The sequence below is a fragment of the Pipra filicauda genome, unplaced genomic scaffold (genome assembly GCF_003945595.2).
Source record: "Pipra filicauda isolate LSUMZ 115617 unplaced genomic scaffold, ASM394559v2 scaffold167_size3244652_pilon, whole genome shotgun sequence".
In the NCBI taxonomy this organism is placed as follows: Eukaryota; Metazoa; Chordata; class Aves; order Passeriformes; family Pipridae; genus Pipra; species Pipra filicauda.
Window position 1 is genome coordinate 2,243,187 of NW_024104184.1, and position 18,271 is coordinate 2,261,457.

An 18,271-nucleotide genomic window follows, 5' to 3' on the forward strand; every position below is an offset into this window, starting at 1 on the left:
ATTGTGGCTGCTAAGTGAGTTCTGATTTCTGTAAAGTAAGAGATGTCCTGAGGTATTTATCCAGTGTTGCTTTATATATAATTAAAATACAAAACCAGCATATACTAATTTGTTTAAAACTCACTATGTGCCAGATTTTGACAGGTAATTATGAAGGAGAAGACAGAAGTCATACAAAAGTAGTCCATGTAACTACAGTATTTAATAATTCTACAGTTAACCAGGAAGGAGGGGGTAGCATGTAACATTTATGACTTGTAAATTGTCATAAAATTACTAGCAAGAGAGAGGTCCCTGATACAGGATGAAGCAAGATTGCCTGTGAAAGTGGACTCAGCAAGCCTATTCAGTATATTGGATCTGTGAGGCTATGGCTGGGGACAGCAATACACGCTGTACTTGCAGGGTGAAAGCAGCCTGTTCTAGGAAGCAGTTGCTGAAAGACTCAAGGTTATGTTATACAATGTGCCTAGTCTCTATCTGTACACTGTAATTCATGGATTAATACTAGGATGAAGCCAAAGGTGTGCCAGGAATGTTTTGAAAGGGAAGAAGAGCAGAAAAAGAAATTGCATCTGTTTGGTTGGTGGTATGACTGCAGCTGTAACATGCAATGCCTGATGCCAGCTGCCACGCTTTGCTCTGGGGCCTTCAGGCCATAAAAGTTCACTGTCCTTTAGTAAGTGCCACCTCTGAAGTACTCTGAAAGTGTTTCACAGTCTGTTGCTAATCAAGTTTCTGGCTAGAATTGATATCTTGGAGTGGGGAAGCAGTAACGGAGCAGAAAGTTTTGTAAGTGCAGTTCACATCTATGTGCTTGACAGATATGCAACCAATTACCTGGTAGTTACAGGCTGAAATTTACTGTGGCAGTCGTCCCCATTCTTTGAGTGTCTTTCCTCAGACCTTACAGTGAGTTAGTGCACTAGTTTGGCATTTACAGTCTTTCCTAGTTTACTAGGGCTGAGTTGGAGGAGGGGAGTGTTGACCTAATCTTGTTACAGTAAACAAGAGGTAAAGACTTTTAAACCTTCTGTTGATGTAAATTGTTGAATGTTTAACAGTCTTTTGCTCCCAGTTGTTTACAGTAATTGAGTCCTTTCCCTTCTTGCTCTTGTGCTGCTGTCCTCATTACTATGTATTCCAGGATAAATACCCTACACAAGACTTGCAAATACTGTACAGCACCAGATCTGTTCTCTGGTTTTGTTTGTTGAAAGTTACACCTTCCAAAATATGTTAGTCCCTAATACTAAGAATAAACTTCATGTCCTTAGGTAAAACAGCAATAACAGACAGCAGACTTCCTGTAACTTCACTGCTGTCACCTTTTAGGCAGTAGGCATTTAGGCATCTGAAATGTAAGGAGAAATAAGAAAAACTAAAAGTGTCAGAGTTCTCTGATAAGTAATATCTATCATAGTGAATTTTGCTTTTGAACTATTTTTTTTCTTGAATTACTTTTTTTTCAGACCTTAAGCAACCTGAAAAGTGAAGGCATTTGGGACTAGGCAGCAGGAGAAGAGGGGTAATAAGGTTGTAGATTTAGCACATGCACATTTTCCCAAGTGTTACAATAATGTTCTGATGGGATAGGTAACCCTCTTCCTCTATCTCATCTTGCACTTGGTGACCCTCTGTTTCTAACTATCATTTGAAACTAACTTGAGCTGTTCAGTGTAAATAAACCTTTTTCTCTCAGTATTTAGATACAGTAGGCAAATCCCAGGGGTGATAGCTCAGGCATGGTTAGTTTTGGTTCACTTGTTAGCCATTGCTGGTTAAATCTGCTGTACTCTCTAGCTACCAATTGGCAGACTCAGCAAAAAGTTTTAGAAAATACTTGCTCTGTGATCCATTTGCCAAATACAGAGTTTAGTTCCTCCTCTGTAATCAAGCTGGAGTCAGTTGATTATAGCTGAGATTTTTCATGTCAGAATTGTGCTTGTTGTCCTTTCCTTGGCTCTTTGGTCAAGTGACTTCCACTGCTGAAAAAAATAAACTGCATCTTGAACTCCTCTAGTTTAGAAGTATCTCTTGTCTCTAAACAGTAGAATTTCTTTCAACTGTAGCAGCATCAATTTGATGAAAAGGGACAACTTCCAGAAGAGTCTAAAGAGTATGAAGTATCTTCTGGAGTGTGCTGTCTCCTAACAGATGGAGAAAGGTTCCAGTCCTTGAGCAGGAACACAATCTGATTCAGAGGAAGCAATTGATAGGTAGGAAACATAATGTTGGATTTTTTCCATTTCCTTCCCCATCTACCTTTGTATTTCACTGTCAGTTACACTTTTGGCATTGTGGCCAGGAAAACAGCTTCAAGCTGGGTTGATATTACTGTGGCTGTGTTTTTCTTACAGTTAGGAAAGCACTTGTGTTTTTAGTTCGGCCTTATTTAGAATATCTGGTTTAAATGACTGAACTTTAAATTGTGCTCTTGAATGATTTCTCAGCTCAGTCCCTCTACATGGACGCCATTCCAGCTCTGTTTGAGGTGATTGCTGTTTGCCCTGCTGGCTAGTGCCTGGCTCCTGCATTGTCACAAGCATCTTGTGCTTGTCTGCACCCAGCTCCCAGCATCCCAGCGAGGCTGCAGCCCTGATGCAGGATGCCGGAATGTGTGCAGCCAGCTTGAGTTTGACACTGTGCCTGAGTTAATAACATTTCTTAGGACCCAGAACACAGGGGTAACACTGCCAGGCAGTGGCCTCGCCTGAAGTCTTTGCCATTTTCCCCAATACTCTTGCCTTTGGAAATGCCATACAGAAAAAAAAGTGGCTCACTTTCAATTGAAAAAAGGACTTTAGTCTTACACTGAAAAAAAGATGTTGCATAATTCCTGAACCCATACTGTCCCTAGAAGTATAGGAACATTTGCACCAAACTGCACCTAGGCTAATGAGCCCAGCTGGAGCTGATTTTTTTCTGCATCTCTGGTACAGATAATCTGACCATGGATAATTGAGTGCTGACTCTATAAATAACCCACTTTGAAATCCTTGTCTTAAAATTGTTTTCTCTTCTTCCTGTTAGCTTCCAAGCTTACTCCCTCTGTAATCATTTGTTGGCTGACCAAAGGCTACTCTCATCTCTTGACAAACAGATGTACGAGTCATTCTTCCCACCTGAAGTAAAATGTTACACCAAGCATGGATGAAAACAGGTTCTAGCACTATAAAAAGCCAGCTAAGTCCTGGTAGGAAATAATCATCCTAATGTTCTACCTAGGCTCCAGTTGCCTCATTTGGTTTAAACCAAAAATGACTGATACACATCAAACATTTGCTACCTTGGAAAAATGTTTGTTGCATGCTTCTTCTCAGAGACATCCTGTTGCATATGTCATAGTTAAAAGTCTTCCAGTAAAATTGATTCCTTCATATGGACTTGCTTGCAAGCAAGTCTGATCTTCATGATCTCACTTTGTTTGCTTACTGTCCGTGTTAAAACTCACAAGAATTCTTCTCAGTTGAGCTATGCCTTGTTTTAATGAGCAAATTTTTTTTCCCCGATAAGCTTATATATGTAATTATAGAAAGTAATTAGAATGCCTCACAGGAAAAATATCCTGTGTCTTCAGCTGGTAAGCATCTACACATTTCTTTTTACCCGAAAGTTTTTCTAAAATATGGTATGTGTGTGCTTCTGAGAAGGTGCATAGAAAGTTGGAACCACCTGCACTGGGTGTCAGGTTGTTCAAGGCATTGGAAGTGGTAGGAGGGAAGGCTGAATTGCACAGCTATGCTGTTACAGCTGAGCCACTTTGTACAGTTCATGCACCTTGGTCGGTAGTTTTACTGGAAATCACCTGTCTTTCCCTTGTGTCATTCCCACCACATTAATCCATAACAGAGGCAACATCAGTGGGTGAATAAAGCTGGAATGCTTTAAATTCAGACCTGTGCTTTAATGACTGTGTGGCCTTGGAAAACACCTCTCTTCACATAGCATCTGAAACAACTGACCACGCTTCAACAAATTTTGGAAGTCTCAATTTGTTATTGGTTATATAGTAGCTTGAAAAAATTGAGTAAAAGCCTATCTGAAAAAAATCTTTTATATATATAGGTATGACAGACATTTAAAATTGGAGACATAAAACACTCAGGGCAGTGATGGGAAAGCTGTTAACATTAGGAATGGATAGATAGTTTATTCAAAAGAGTTGATTTCTAGTGCATGAAGTTTGTTGCAGTGACGAATGGTCAAGAGGTGCATGCAGAGACAATATGAAGTAGTTGTCACGTGGACTCTCAGAGATTGGTTTGCATCTGTTTCATTCATGTGCAGTTAGGTCTAAGTTTCTTTAGTTTGCACACTTAGAAGTCATAAATTATGCAAGTTAAAGTAGAAAACTTTTTAGTTCTAAAGTTGTATGTGATACACAACTACAGAGACTCTTAAGGGAGAGGAATGCCTTGCAAACCCACTTCTGTATTGGTATGTTTTTCAGTGTTGTCTGTTGAGTTTTGTTCTGTAGAAGGTTAGGAGTTTGGTTTCTTGTTTGTAAGAGCTATTGTATGTAGTGAGGAAAACATAAATAAGTGACCTCTTCAGGAATTATTTTGCACATTCGCTTTGGAGGCTGTGTATTAGGGATATCACTTGTGGATATTCATGCAGCACTCTAAATAATAGATTTTCTTACCTCTGGCAAGCTAGTGTGCCTGAAAGATGAGGGAGCTGATTTATCTAAAGCATCTGGAATGAGGAAATACTCTGAATGACAGTTATGCTGCTTTTGTAGCAGGTTTTGATAAAGCAAATTGAAACTTATATGTAAGCTCATTCATTTTTTAAAACAAAACAGTGTCCTTAGTTGGGCAGATCTGTTTGGTTACCTGTATTTTTAAAAGATGTCTGAATATTCCAAGGGAATTAATTTGGTGCCTGGGAATACCCAGGAGGAGTGGCAAACACAGAAAAGCAAGTAAAAAAAATCATATATAGATTTTAACTTTAGGATTTCCTAAAGATAACTTTAACTTAGGATTTCCTAAAAGATTATAGTTATTGTAATAATGATATAAATAATAACAAAAATAATAGCAATAAACCTTATGTGATTATACCTGTTTTGTCTAAGACTTTTTAACTCTTTGCTAATTTGGTTCAAAAATACGAAGTCTCAGCAGTCTTGTGAAAATCTGCAACTGTGAAGAGGCACCTTAAAGTGCCCCAGAGAACAGTATTTCATGTGGCAGGAGCACTCTTGAAGCTTGTACTGGCAGTTGGCACACATGTACCTGCAAACCAAACAGAGCTTATCCTGTCCCTTTGGAGAGAGGGGCAAAGGACTGTGGATACGGGATGAAGCAGTGAGGGTGCGGGGAGGCAAAGAAGCTCAGGGTAACAGAGAGGAAGCAATTTAGGGTTCAAACCTATGTATTTTTAGAAAAAAATTTCCACTATTTCTGTGCTTAGAAAACAGCTTGTTAAGAATTACACTGATTAACCAGATGCTGGCTTTGGATCCCAAGTAACAGAAAAGGCCAGAAGGTTTAAACAATGGATTATATGCAAGTCCTGCAAAGCTGTTATTCTGGGCTAATTTCAGTGAAGTTACTGTTTCTATGTTAAGTTTTTTCTAAGGAATGATAAAATGAGCTACTGACATGTCATCTTGATACTGAATAAAATCTGATGTTCTGTTTTGCATGAAACCAGATCAAGAACATAAATCTCCTAAAAGAGATACCCTGTTTTTTCAGAGTCATAGTGCAGCATTGCTTTTTGCCAAACCACCTCAGTAGTCACATCTCACTCTTCAATGGCTTATCTTTTTTATCTGTAAAAAGAAATGCCATTATATCTGTTTGGATTCATTAAAGCATTAAAGAAGTGTCACTTTTCTGGTTTAGGATAGATGAGGGGAAACATCCAGTTACTTCTTAAAACAATAATGTACATAAATTACTTTTTTTGTTAGTGTTTTGTAAATATGATGAAGATGGAAATAGAGATACAGTGAAATGTTTTACCTGATAAGTAAATAAATAAAAATATGTATCATCAGATGATCTTGAATGTGAAAGATCTGCCTGAGGAAACAGGTCTGTTACACGGCATGAAGCATGAGAGGATGGCAATACTAAATTTTCCTCTATTTGCAACAATCTTCAGTGAAATTATTTAAGTCAGGTGTTTGAAGGAATTAGCAGGTGAGTTGTTCTTAAATTTGTACATTTAGTAAACTGTTCCCCTTGTTATATTTCAGTCTTAAATGTAAAGATACTTTTTTCTTTCATCCAGTAAAAAGCCAAATAAAAGATTTCTCTTCACATATAAAATCACCCACAAAATTCTGATATGTCAGTAGTGCTTACCTTTGAAAGTACCCTGGCTTGATTGCTAGAAATATATTAGCATTTCACCTGATGTATCTGTCCTAAGTTTAGGGCTAATAATACATTTCTGTCCTCTGAGCACAAAAAATGGTGGGAATGTCGTTACTACATGTCATCAGGTAATCAGATACCGGTGCACAAGGGTGGTGAGGGCTGTCCCTGTGGTGTAAGCACTGGACATGAGGTGTGAGATGGTATTTAGCTCAAACTGTCAGACGTCAGGATGTCTCACTAGTTTCATGTTGGACTACCAGAGCATCTTATCCAGCAGAACGGGAAATTTCTGCACATAAACTTTCCTTGCTTTTCATTGGTAGACTGTCACTCGAAAAATGTGTAGCCAGGATTTGCATACTCTGTTATTTCTTTTTTGCCTGGGGATTTTTGGCCTTGCTGAGCTGAGAAATATGTATGACTTAGAGTTGAAAATTGTCATTTTTTCTGCAGTAGCAATGCGTCAGGTGGCAAATGCTGATTACACGTGTGGAATTGTGTCATCATTACAGAAGTGATGAATTCCTACTTAAATCTTCAGCTCTTTTTTTGATCAAGTTAATACCCGAAATCATTAATACCCCTTTTATAGCTGCAGAAACAGGCCTTGACACTACAGTTAAATCTAGGACTCCCAGTGCACGTGAAGATGAAGACTGATGTGAAGACTGACATTGTCACCAGGGCAGAGTATTCACACTTCCATTGTTTTCCTGTCGCTCTGATGCTTCAATGATACCTTGGAGCTTCATATTCAGATCTCAAAATCCTTGTAAAAGAAGAGACAAGTACCCAGAAGCTTCATTTTACATTTAGGATAATTAATTGCACTATTTGAAGCATTTTTTTGTGTGCTGGAGTTCCATTTGACCCGTCTTTTTTTTTTCTTTTCATGCTTTTTACTGAAGAGGAATGGAAATATTCCGAGAAATGCTGAGTATGTGGCTTTTTATGGAATTTGGCCATTTTTAAAGATATTTGACCACTTAAGTGTAATTTAGTGATACTCTAGAGATTATTTCTCCTGTCTCTTATGATTACCTCAACAAATGCCAAGTTATCCCATAAACAAAATTTTTTCCAGGAAAACAGCAGGTTCATCTAACTGTGTTATACACAAACACCCTCCTTCTTTCCTGAATCAAGGAAGTAAAAATGCAGTGTCTTCCTCTAAATATACACTTGTGTTTTTGCTGCTTTTAATTTTGCACTTTGGTTCATTTCTGCAGTTACTTGGGTTGTATCAACAATCATTAAAAAAAAAAAAAAAAGAAAAAAAAAACCTGCAGCCGTTTTCAGCTCATGTTGTTCTTGGCACGGGTTCAGTTCTGGTGTCCAACTGGTAGGACCGAAACTTGGTGCTTAACAAGTGCCTGTAGTCAAAACAGTTGGTGTGTGCGAGCGCTGATCTGGTATTTGCTGCGGCAGGTCATCTGCCTGATTTTTTCCCGTGTGCAGAATACCTAATCACGTTGCTGTGTTTCTCTGACGGCATCTGTGGCAATGTGAATCGTTTCACGTTCCAAAAGTACATGTTTACAGTCGTCGTAGAATCAGATTAAGTTGGCAGCCTGCTCCTCTCTGTAAGTGGCTCAGTTTACATTTCTTCTTCTAGCAGGATGTTTTGCATAATTTTGCTGATCCTACTCACTTGTAGACTTTGTGAAATGGAGAATCGCTTTTGTGGGTTTCTGTCAGAAAGCAAAGCTTGTGTTTGTTGTAAATAAACACCAGCAGAACGGTGGTTATTTTAGCACTTGATAATTTCCCAATTATGTCATTTGACCTGGAATGAAGCTTGCGATTGTTGAGCAGCGTTTTATGCAGCGGATCAGTCTGGGGGTTGGAGCTGGCAGTTTATTTCCTTTGTCAGTTTACAAGAAGTATCAAAATGAAACCGACTGTGCTGTTTCCTTTCCAGTGCGCAGCGCAAGAAGGGTGGAACAGTTTGCGGATATTATTTCCAAACTTTTTCAGCTGGACTTGGAATAGTATTTTGTCAAAAAAGCTGGTAAAGTTATCTTTCGATCTTGCAACATTATGCTGTAGTTTGCTAACATCAAATCCAATTTTATTTTTGTTTAACCTCACGTACTGAGTTTTGCTAGTTTTTTTCAGACTGTGGCTGCAAAATGAAAGTGCTTACAAGGTGTTTATGAATTCTTGTTATGAACCAGCTGCCAGTTACTGCAGGATGACACATTTCTGCAAGAGTCTAGTTGTTCAGTTTTTTGGTTGCTGGCTGTTGCTTTTCGGGCATGTGTGGGTTTTTTTCTGTTTTAGTTTTATTAGGATTAGTGCCAAGTACATTTGCAAACTCTGAACTGGGATCAGTACAAGGTGGTAGGTTTCATTTACTGTTTACTGAAATTGTAAGTATACATTGCTCAACTTTGCACAGTGAAGGGCTGTGCAACAAAACACTTCAGGATATACTGTAAATAGATTTTGCATAGGTCATGTATGAGTTACCATAAGTAACATCTTTATCAACAAGACTGTGATATGTTACTGCTACAGAATTACATTGCGAATGAGATACTAATTTCATTACCGTCTGCTTAAATATTATAAATGGGGAGTAACAAACAGTATTCGTATTGTGTTAAGGGCAGTCGGATCAGTTACTTTATGCTATTTTAAGTAAAAGGGGTGTGAACTCAAGCATTATGATGAATACAAGCTTAAAAGGAGTCTTATTATTCTGTAAATGTTTACTAATAACTTTACAAATAACTTTCTCTTACCTTTCTGAGTTCCAGCAATTATATTTTGCTTGTTTTTACCAAATGTAATACCAAGTTATAATCCATAACACTGGGTCTCTGAGTTATTTATGGGCCAACCTAAAATTGATTTTTGCTTTAGGCCTCTTGCACGCAGGAAGTCAGATTGTGCTAAACCAGAGTAATGTTTCAAAATGACTGGTGCTGACAAAGTTCTAGTGTCTGTCTTCTGACAACGTTAAGAGGGAATTTTTTGCTTTGTTTCAACTACCCAAAAAAAGAAAAAACCACTGAAAAACCAAAGGCATATCTTTCTCTATGCTCAAATTGTATCATGACTTTTTTTCTTTGTGATCTTCTGTGTTGTATTGATGGAGAAGAACTTAACTCCGAGCAAAAACTTCACTTGATTTGATTGATTTTGAGTAGCGCGTGTTGGGTAAGAGTGGATGTAGGTGGGATGTACTAAGGAATGTTTTTTGTTTGTAGTCCAAATTAGAGATAACTGCATTTTCAGGATCACATAAAGATCTGTTTGGGTAGAAAAGTGCTATGTTTGGCATATATTTGTGGCAATATATTTGCTGTAGTGTCGTTGTCTGTAAGGTTTGCCATGAGCTGAGTGCTTGATCTTGTGTGAAAGAGTCAAGCCAAAAATTCGAAGAGAATTTCTACTCAGAATGTGGTTTTGCCTCATTTTCCCACACACTGTGTTTGTGTCTCTGGAGCTCATGTTGCCCCTCTATTGCTTTGCTTTTTTTGCTTATGATTAGAAGGAGATGTGGTGTTTCCTGCAAAACAGCTGCCAGTATTCCCTGGTGACCTGTCAGAGAGGATCCAGTGGAATTACAGATTTAAAGGCAGGCCTAGAGGACTTTGGCAGCTGCAGCAGAGGTTTGGGGAAAGGTGGGGGGTTGCATTGTGCAGGATGCGGGAAGGAGGATTAGAAATGGAGTACAAGGGCACAGGAGAGAAGCTCTGGAGATTCAAGAACTGTTAGGTCTCTAACAACATAAGGACTTCACATCTACAAACAATTCAGATTTGGCTGAGAAAGTTGGACTATATCCATGTTTCCATAGGACATGGAGAATCTCCTGGAATAGTTTAAGATCGTTTGCAATGCTACTGATGCAGAGTTTGCAATGCGCATTAGAACGATATATAGCGCCCAGCTTTTAGACTCTTGCCTCTAAATAGACAAAATAACAGATATTGATCTGAAATTGATTCTTTAGAAAGTGCAGGTAATTCAGTGAGAGTGTTAAACTTTCTTCCAAGATTAATGTCATTAATATGTTAACTGTTTGACAGCAGAAGTCACACGTTGCTTGTCACTTGCTGCAGTGGCTTCACGGAGACAGCTGAGAGGTTGCAGAAGGATTAATGTGGTAAAGAGGATTGTAACTTTGATTGCGCTCCTGTGCTCTTGGATTTGACAGCAACTGGTATTTAGAAACAAAACAGAATATGTGTTGTTATTTATGTGGAATGTAAACATCCATTTGGAAGTACTTAAATGAATCAGAAAAGTTCTCTTTCAAACTAGAATACACATTTGTAGATAGCATTGCAGGCTTCTGCAGAAAAAGAAAAGTGGGTAGAGAATGTACTTTAGTATCTCAGGAGTGTTGATAACTAGTTGCCTTGCAGGATTTTTTTAGTTTTAGGAGCCAAAACTTTCATTCTACTTTACATTCACTTATGTCCACTGACTGTGCCACTGCTGTGTGTGAATGGGGACAGCCATGTCCACAGCTGTCTGAGTATAAGTTCATGGGCCCTGCTAGATCTAATTGTCTACATATGAACTGCAAACGAGCATAGAAATCGTAACACAGGTAGCTGATTGTCTCATGAATATGTTAGTATGTGAATATTTAATTTTATAACAACTATTTGGTGTGTAAATGTCTTTTATTCATATACTAATTTATTAAATAGTCTGTATAAGAGCAGATTTCTATATTGCATGTAATTCCTTGTATATATGTAAAATAGGAACAGACAATTTAGTACAAAATTTTAAAGAACAGATGTGACCAGAGAAGTCAGTTTCCTAGAGGAGCCACCACCCCCCTCTTTTAAGCAGTTGATTTTGACAGCTGATGGCTTTCTTGTTTTGTCATGTTACCATTACTTCTCTGAAACATATCACCGATGTCTAAGGCTGATTCACTACCACATACAAAGCAAGGAGGGAGGAAGTGAGAGGCAACTCGATAGTCCTTCAGAAGGAATATATCGATATTTAGTTACAATTTATGCCCCCATCATCGAAATTTGTCTGAGAATTGACACCTTTGGCAAGTCCAGCCTCCTGTGGCCAATGCTTGCCCAGGTCAAACAGGGATTTTTTGGCCCTTTTGTAGGGAGTTACTCTTGCAGCTTTCTGCTGTGGCATACCTGCAAGGTATTGCTGCCATCTTCTCCTGCTGACACTAAAGTGATAGTCTTTAGTGAGTAACTGTGCAGATTTTATCTGTCCGAGCAGTGTCTGAGAACACCGATGGTTGTGAGACACTGGCTAATTACGTTCTTTCTCCTGTATGATTTCACAGTGGTCACAGTTTCCATTTCACTTTTAGGAAATTTTAAGAGAAGCTGGGTAATGCTGAGGAATCTCAAACAGAGTCTGTCTAAACAATGGAAGACTTTCTGTAGCCATGTTCTGGGGGAAGAGGGGAGTTTGACCAGGTAAAAGGAAATGCCAAGTGTAGCTCTTGGTTCTGATCACAAGAATGACCACCAATCTGACAGACTCAGCTAAAATAAGTAATCATGTGATCTTTTCCTTCCCTATCTTTTAAGTAAGCATCCATTTAAAATAGTGGGATGCCTTTATTATATTGTCATATCACAACAGTACCTCTTCCACCATTTTCTATGTTAGAATAAAAAAATCCATGGTTATTGTTCTGGTTTGTTCTTGGGAATCAATACATTGAGAAAGTTGTCTGGAGAAAAGCACCAAACATTTAGTTTGACTAAAAATCCAGTACAAAGAGATTGTTAGAAAATAACTTGCTACAGCATGCGATACTTAGATGACTTTAAAACATAAAGTTGGGGAATCAGTATCTTGAATGTTCGTCTTTCCAGGAAATTAATTTTAATAACAGAGTAATATATTTCATTTCCAAACATATCCATAAGGGTGAAATCAAGGACACAGTTTACTAGAAAGCAGTCAAGCTTGAGAAAGCCAGTAGCTGTGGTAAAAATTTAAGTAATTAATCTTGCATTTATGTAATTTGTGTATGGAAATAATGTTTTTTCCAAAGTTTTGCTTTTTATACTGCTCAGTTTTGTTGGTTATGTAACAGTTCCTTTTCATCAGTCCTGAAGTAATTAATGGCAAAGTTGCAAGTTTTGATTAGGCTAATTAAATTGATTAAACAGTTACTGAGAAGGTTGGTAAATCTTGAAATAATAACTATTATTAAAAAAATTAATGCTCCATGAATGGAACTCTGCGTTTTGGACTCAGGTGCGTAGCTTACACGGTTGTTGCCACAAATGTGAGGTGAAAGGAATATAAATTCACTGCATCCTGCAAAGCAGTTTTAAAGGCACACTGAGGTGTGTGGTGAAAACTGGAAAATGACAGTCAGCATTTCCGGGAGCGAGGAGTGATACTTTTATATTTAAAAAAAAATTGAGACTGTTTTGTTTCTTCAGTTGCAGGAGAATCTGGAGGGAATTTCTTCATTGGTAATTAAGGCTGTGAATGTGAAGATGTGGAAGTGCTTGATCTTAATAGAAAATGCCTTTATTTAGGCATTGGAGATCTAAGAGAAACAGTTTAGAATATTTTTTTTAAGCATTTCTCTTTATTCTTGAGGTATTTGCCTATTGCAAATTAATCATGGATGAATCCTTCTGCTACTGGCAAGTTTTTACTTGTGAGGATGCCAGGCAAATGGTCGTGTTTTGATTCTCTGTGGGAAAATTTTTCTTAGTTATCCTTGAAATATCAAACTAGCAAGCACAGGGTTGATGATGCAAATACAAAACCTTCCCTTGCAGCAGCAGATCACTGTTGCTTCCCTCACCTGCTCTTGGCTGACTGGGCAATGCTGTTCAAGCTCGAAGAATAGCACCCACTTGGATTCTAAAGTTAATTGCTGAAGGCTTTAGACAAGGAAAAATTGCTGCATGTTGAAGAGGAAACTGCAGCTTGTCTGAAGTTCTTGGTCTATGATTACATTCCACTTGGTACATTTGATTACTGTGTCAGTAGGGGGGTACCTGGCTGATCCCTGCCATGGAGGCTCTTGGTGTTAGGGCACCTGCATGCTGAAGTCAGCTGCTGCTGAGCACTGCCCTGCTGACTGGAAAATTCCTCTTCCCACAGCCTGTCCCTGCCGCCCGCTGCTGCCTCCGGCTGGGGAGCACTGGAACCGGCTCACTGCAGGGTCAGGGGCTGGGGAAACAGGGTTCCCACAAGTAGGGGGACAGGACTGTTCAGGATTTATAGCACCTCTCAGCAAAAATCAGCTCCTGTCTTTTGTAGTATTTTGTAATTGTGCTTAAGTTCCCAGCACAAGCCCACTGTTTGCAGCATATTGATTCAACCAGCTGGCCAAGCACTAGCCAGGAGGAATACATGATCTGTAAAGAATGATTTGTAAAGAATGGCCAAATACCTCCATAAAACAATCTTTTTACCTAACAATATCAGGGATAGGACATTTAGATTTAAAAAATACTAATAGCAACCAAACACAAAACAATTTCACTGAAGCCTGTCTGTCCTGAGGCTTGTTCTTTGGGATCAGCCAGGCCTTGCTTTTTGCAGTGCTCGAGAGGTCTCTGGTGTGAGGGCAACGAGTGCTGACCTCCGGTGCCGTGTTTGTAATTGAGCTATATACTTCCTGGTTTTTTGCACTTACCATTTTCTCTGTATGGAAAAAAAATAAGTTTTTGTCTTGAATGGTGCTTGGAAATAACCTCCAAGGTACAAACCAAGGCCCTTCCAAACCTTTGGAAGTGCCGGGAACAGTAGACCTTTTGCTGCTTTTCAATCTTCCTGGTATTTTTCTTATAGTTTCCCATTAAATTTGAAACAAGGTAGTCATAAAGCAAAGTGCTCAATAACCAGGTCACATGAATTCTTCATAAACCATTATAGGAGCAATCTCATGTCTGTCACAGGTCATTTTACCAAGTCATCTGAACTGCTGTTACACATTCTTCTCTTTCTTCTTGACATGAAAGAGTTGGGAGACCAAGTGCACCTCATGCAGATGATAGTGGTTGCTTATTGCTTAAGAAATTATTTGAGATTTCTTGGTGAAATTTTCTGGTAGATTATTATCCTTTGTTTTACTATTTTTTTTACCTTTTTTTTCAGAGCACTTCACAGAGTTGATTTTGTTTAATTATCATTTGGCTTGATTGCATTCAGGATAGTAATGAATTGGTGTTCTTTGGAGTGATGAAATCATTTTAACTAGCATAGAGATGAACAATTTCCTCTTTCGCAACTTCCATTTTTTCTTTTAGCCTATGAAATGTTGTAAAATTCATTCCTTTTCCATTACAGAACGAAGACACGGTTCAATGTGTAAACCTTCCCCTTCTCCAGCTTCTCCAGCCTGTAATTCCAGGACATCCCTAGTACAGATGAAACCGAAATCCTGTATCAGCGGCCATAACCCTGTCAGCAGCAACTCAAAGCCATTCAAAACGCCCAAAGACAATCTACTTACCTCCAGTAGCAAACAGCACACAGTCTTTCCTTCAAAAGTGTCACGGGATAAACCATGGTAAGTACCAAAATAATGGTTACCAAAGATGTTGGTGTTCAGTGTATCTCTATGTATATATCACAATCATCAAAAAAATCCGTATTCTCATCTTACCTGAGTTTACAGTTTAAGCCTCTACATTTCTAAAGAAGGAAACTGGGATATTTTTAAATGAAGAAAAAAACTATATATAGGAAGGGGAAAAAGGACTGGATTACTTTTCCAATGTTCCATCGAATGTCTGCTTTTCTAAGATGGATATAGCAAGTGAGATATTGACCCAGTTTGCTGTCTTTAAGGTCCATCTTCCATTACAGTATCAGCCATTAAAACTGATGCTTTTAAACAGTAGGGTAATTTTTGCAGAGTTCTTAATATTGGCTTAACTGATGTTCATGAAAACTTACTGCTTATAGTCATTTGTCTTCAACAGCAGCTGCTGTTGGAGTTCATTCTGTATTTTGATAATGTTTGATGCCTTATAAGATGGCAGAAGAAAGTTCTGGCTGCAAAAATCACTATTTTGGGGGCATCTTACATCATGTACTGTGATATATATACACATACAGGCTTTGAGACTGCCATGCCCATCCTCCCGTGACTGTGATGGTAGCAGCAGAGTTGCAAAAATGTAAATGAGAGCAGAACTGGGTCACTATTTTATCCCATAAAAAACTGTTTTGTCTTTAGTTATCTACAGGAAAGATGCTTTGTGATTAGGTCACTACATTGGTGACCTGAGATCTGGGTTCAGTTCCTGGTTCTGTCATGCCTTAGTTTCTTCAGCTTCAGTTCTCTGTCTGTACATGTGAGATAGTGAGACTTCCTTTTTCTTAAGGTTTATCTACTTATTTTGTAAAGATCCTTTCCTTTTATATGTAATATCTAGCATAAGAAGGCTATGATTTTAAGCAGTGTTTCTGGACACAACTGCCTAAAAGCAGTAAATCATTTAATGCAAACCATTCACTCATGAGACAAAGCATAAACTCAAATTTTAGTAAAGGAATAGCTTATGCTTTCTGAAACATGCACGAGTTGGTATGATTTCAGCTTCTGCCTGGCTGTAGAATTTACCTTGCACTGGAACAAACTTGATCAAAATCTGTTCTTTGTATAAATCTGAACCCTTCACCTCTTTACGCATGATGAGCGTTATGGGCAATTATGGTATATAATTCTGAAAATAGAAAACCTGAATATTTAGATCACATACACACGTTAACTAGAATAGCCTCTATCTCGTCTATGTGTAAGTTCCTCATTAACTACTTAGAACCAAACATTATTGACTAAATAGTGACTTTTTCCTCTGAATGTTGGAGGGGAATTTTATACAAGAGAGGATTTTGGTTTTAAAGTCTAATTAAAAGAAAATCAGAACGGACTTCAGAGTATTAACACTATCGACTATAAACCTGTTTCTCATCCTGCTGTTACAGACAGCAACTTACATATCCACATTTCAGCAGACTAACTGAATCTATAAACAATATCTTCCGTTCTGGCAACAGATGGCATTCTGGCAGTCAGTAAAAGTTGGAAGGGAACAAAATAACTGAACATTTCCACCAATCCCTTTTCCCTTTATTGGGAACATCCCAAATATTTACTGATGATTAACAGTGTAGATTTAGCCATTTATAACTGTTGTACTGCTCTGTTAATTGTTTGGCAATGAATATGACAGTAGTTGTACCTGAGAATTACCCAGTTTTTGCAGCTCTGCTGGGACATCATACTGCAGTTTTGTTTACCAGTGAGGAAAAATGAGGCTTATAGTAGTTAAAGATATTGTAATTACCACATAACAAATCACAGATACTCTGAAGTGAAGATCAATGAAATTGTCAAATTTAGTATTAAGTGCCTTAGATTATATGACTTGTTAAAGAATAAAATCTGTCTGATAATCGTCACAGGTTATAGAGAGCTGACAGCTGTTACAGAAGAAAGTGTTTGTTCCTATTCCATTAGGGGATTATAATATTTATTTAGAATTCTAGAAAATATTCAGCAGGTCTGATTCCTATCAGGAGAAAAAATTAATTCATAAAATAATTCTTAAAATTTATTATTTTTAAAGATTCTATCTTGTACAAGCCATAGAATTTCTTATCTTTTAGAAGGAAATACTCAATTGACACAAAAACATTTGTCTAAAAAATGCAAGTAGGATTCATCATGTATCCAAGTGCATTGTGGTTTATGATCCTTCGAAACTTCCAGTTGTTCCATGCTTTTGTCTGTTACATTGTAGTCTCGTACCAAACATTTACTTGACGTAAGTTCTTCCAGACAGTTGTCAAATTAGCTTAATTCAGGAATTGTATGATCGTAATGATTGCTTTCCAGACCTGGAATAACCTTTGTTGGGCTTGCCTGATTCTTTTGTATAGCATCTCCTTTAAATTTTAGCTGTTACAATTAGTATTTTGGGAATGGCCTCTGCAAGAGCATGGCCCACTAGATCTGTCTTTTGCCATACCTACCCTCATATAGACCCAACTCTTCCATTGTTTAATTCTATAGTTTTGGTTGAAGCATCATCTTGACTGAGTAGCTCTTCCTCTTCTTCGCATTCTGTTTTGTTCTAAGGTGTGCTGCACAGGTCCAAGTTGCTCCATGACTAATGCTTTAAAAAGCATGATCAGAATGATCAGATGAAAGAGATCTGGAACCATTTCATTTTTTAGCCGGTGTTTTAATACTTCCCTTCCTCTAGTTGGAATATAAAGTGTTATTGTGAATACATCATCCAGAAATATCTGTCAGCTCTGATTTTTTTCGCCTGTATGTCTCTAACATGGTTGCTAATAATACAGCAGTGCTTAGAGACTGGAGCAGAGCTGGAGCACCACTGCACTGTGCACGAGATAAATGCAAGCCATTATTTTCTGCAGCTTGCAGTCGAGGTGGTAAGAGGTACAGCAGAAGGGTAGAAAATAGAAAAAGAAAAAGAGTAAGATGATTGGTAGCAATAACAATAACAATGAACAAGTGATCATAATTAATAAGCATAGCCCAGATGCTTACCCTTTATACAAGGCATTCCTGCAGCTAGGAGCTCTCTCCCTCACTGCTGAGCTGCCCAAAGGATGCTGCTTTGCTTGCTGTGCCCCAGCACAGCTTCTGGGTGCTACCATGGAGGATTTAGGTGCTGTGGTGCTACCGAATGTTCATTTCTACCCATCCATGATCTAAGGCAGTGTAAAAATTGGGGTAAAGTGTTCAAGTAAGCTACCCCTGAGATAGCAGCTGAAGCAGGTCTCCTTGGCCTTCTTCCAAAAGCTCAGCCATTGCCTGCCAGAAGTTCTGAAAATGAAGAAAATGAGATGGAAATTATGTGGTTTTTATCAACACAGAGAAAGCTGACACTCTTTCTGTAAAGAGAAGTAGGATCACAAAGGTATACCTGTGGGTAACCATTTAAAATTTATAATGTCACTTT

The 18,271-nt window shown here is 38.2% G+C and overlaps 1 protein-coding gene across 9 annotated transcripts in view; it reads left to right on the forward strand.

Moving 5' to 3' along the window:
* The window catches only part of ATXN7L1 (ataxin 7 like 1), a 115,934-nt gene that overhangs the window by 68,698 nt on the left and 28,965 nt on the right, over positions 1-18,271 (forward strand). For 7 of the 9 annotated variants that reach the window (XM_027751819.2, XM_027751821.2, XM_039379438.1 and 4 more), the window contains one exon: positions 14,616-14,838. In XM_027751819.2, the coding sequence (XP_027607620.1) occupies positions 14,616-14,838 (223 nt within the window). Of the gene's footprint in view, positions 1-7,838; positions 7,925-8,262; positions 8,353-14,615; positions 14,839-18,271 lie in introns of those variants that run through there. The other 2 variants (XM_027751823.2, XM_027751822.2) reach the window with 2 other exon arrangements.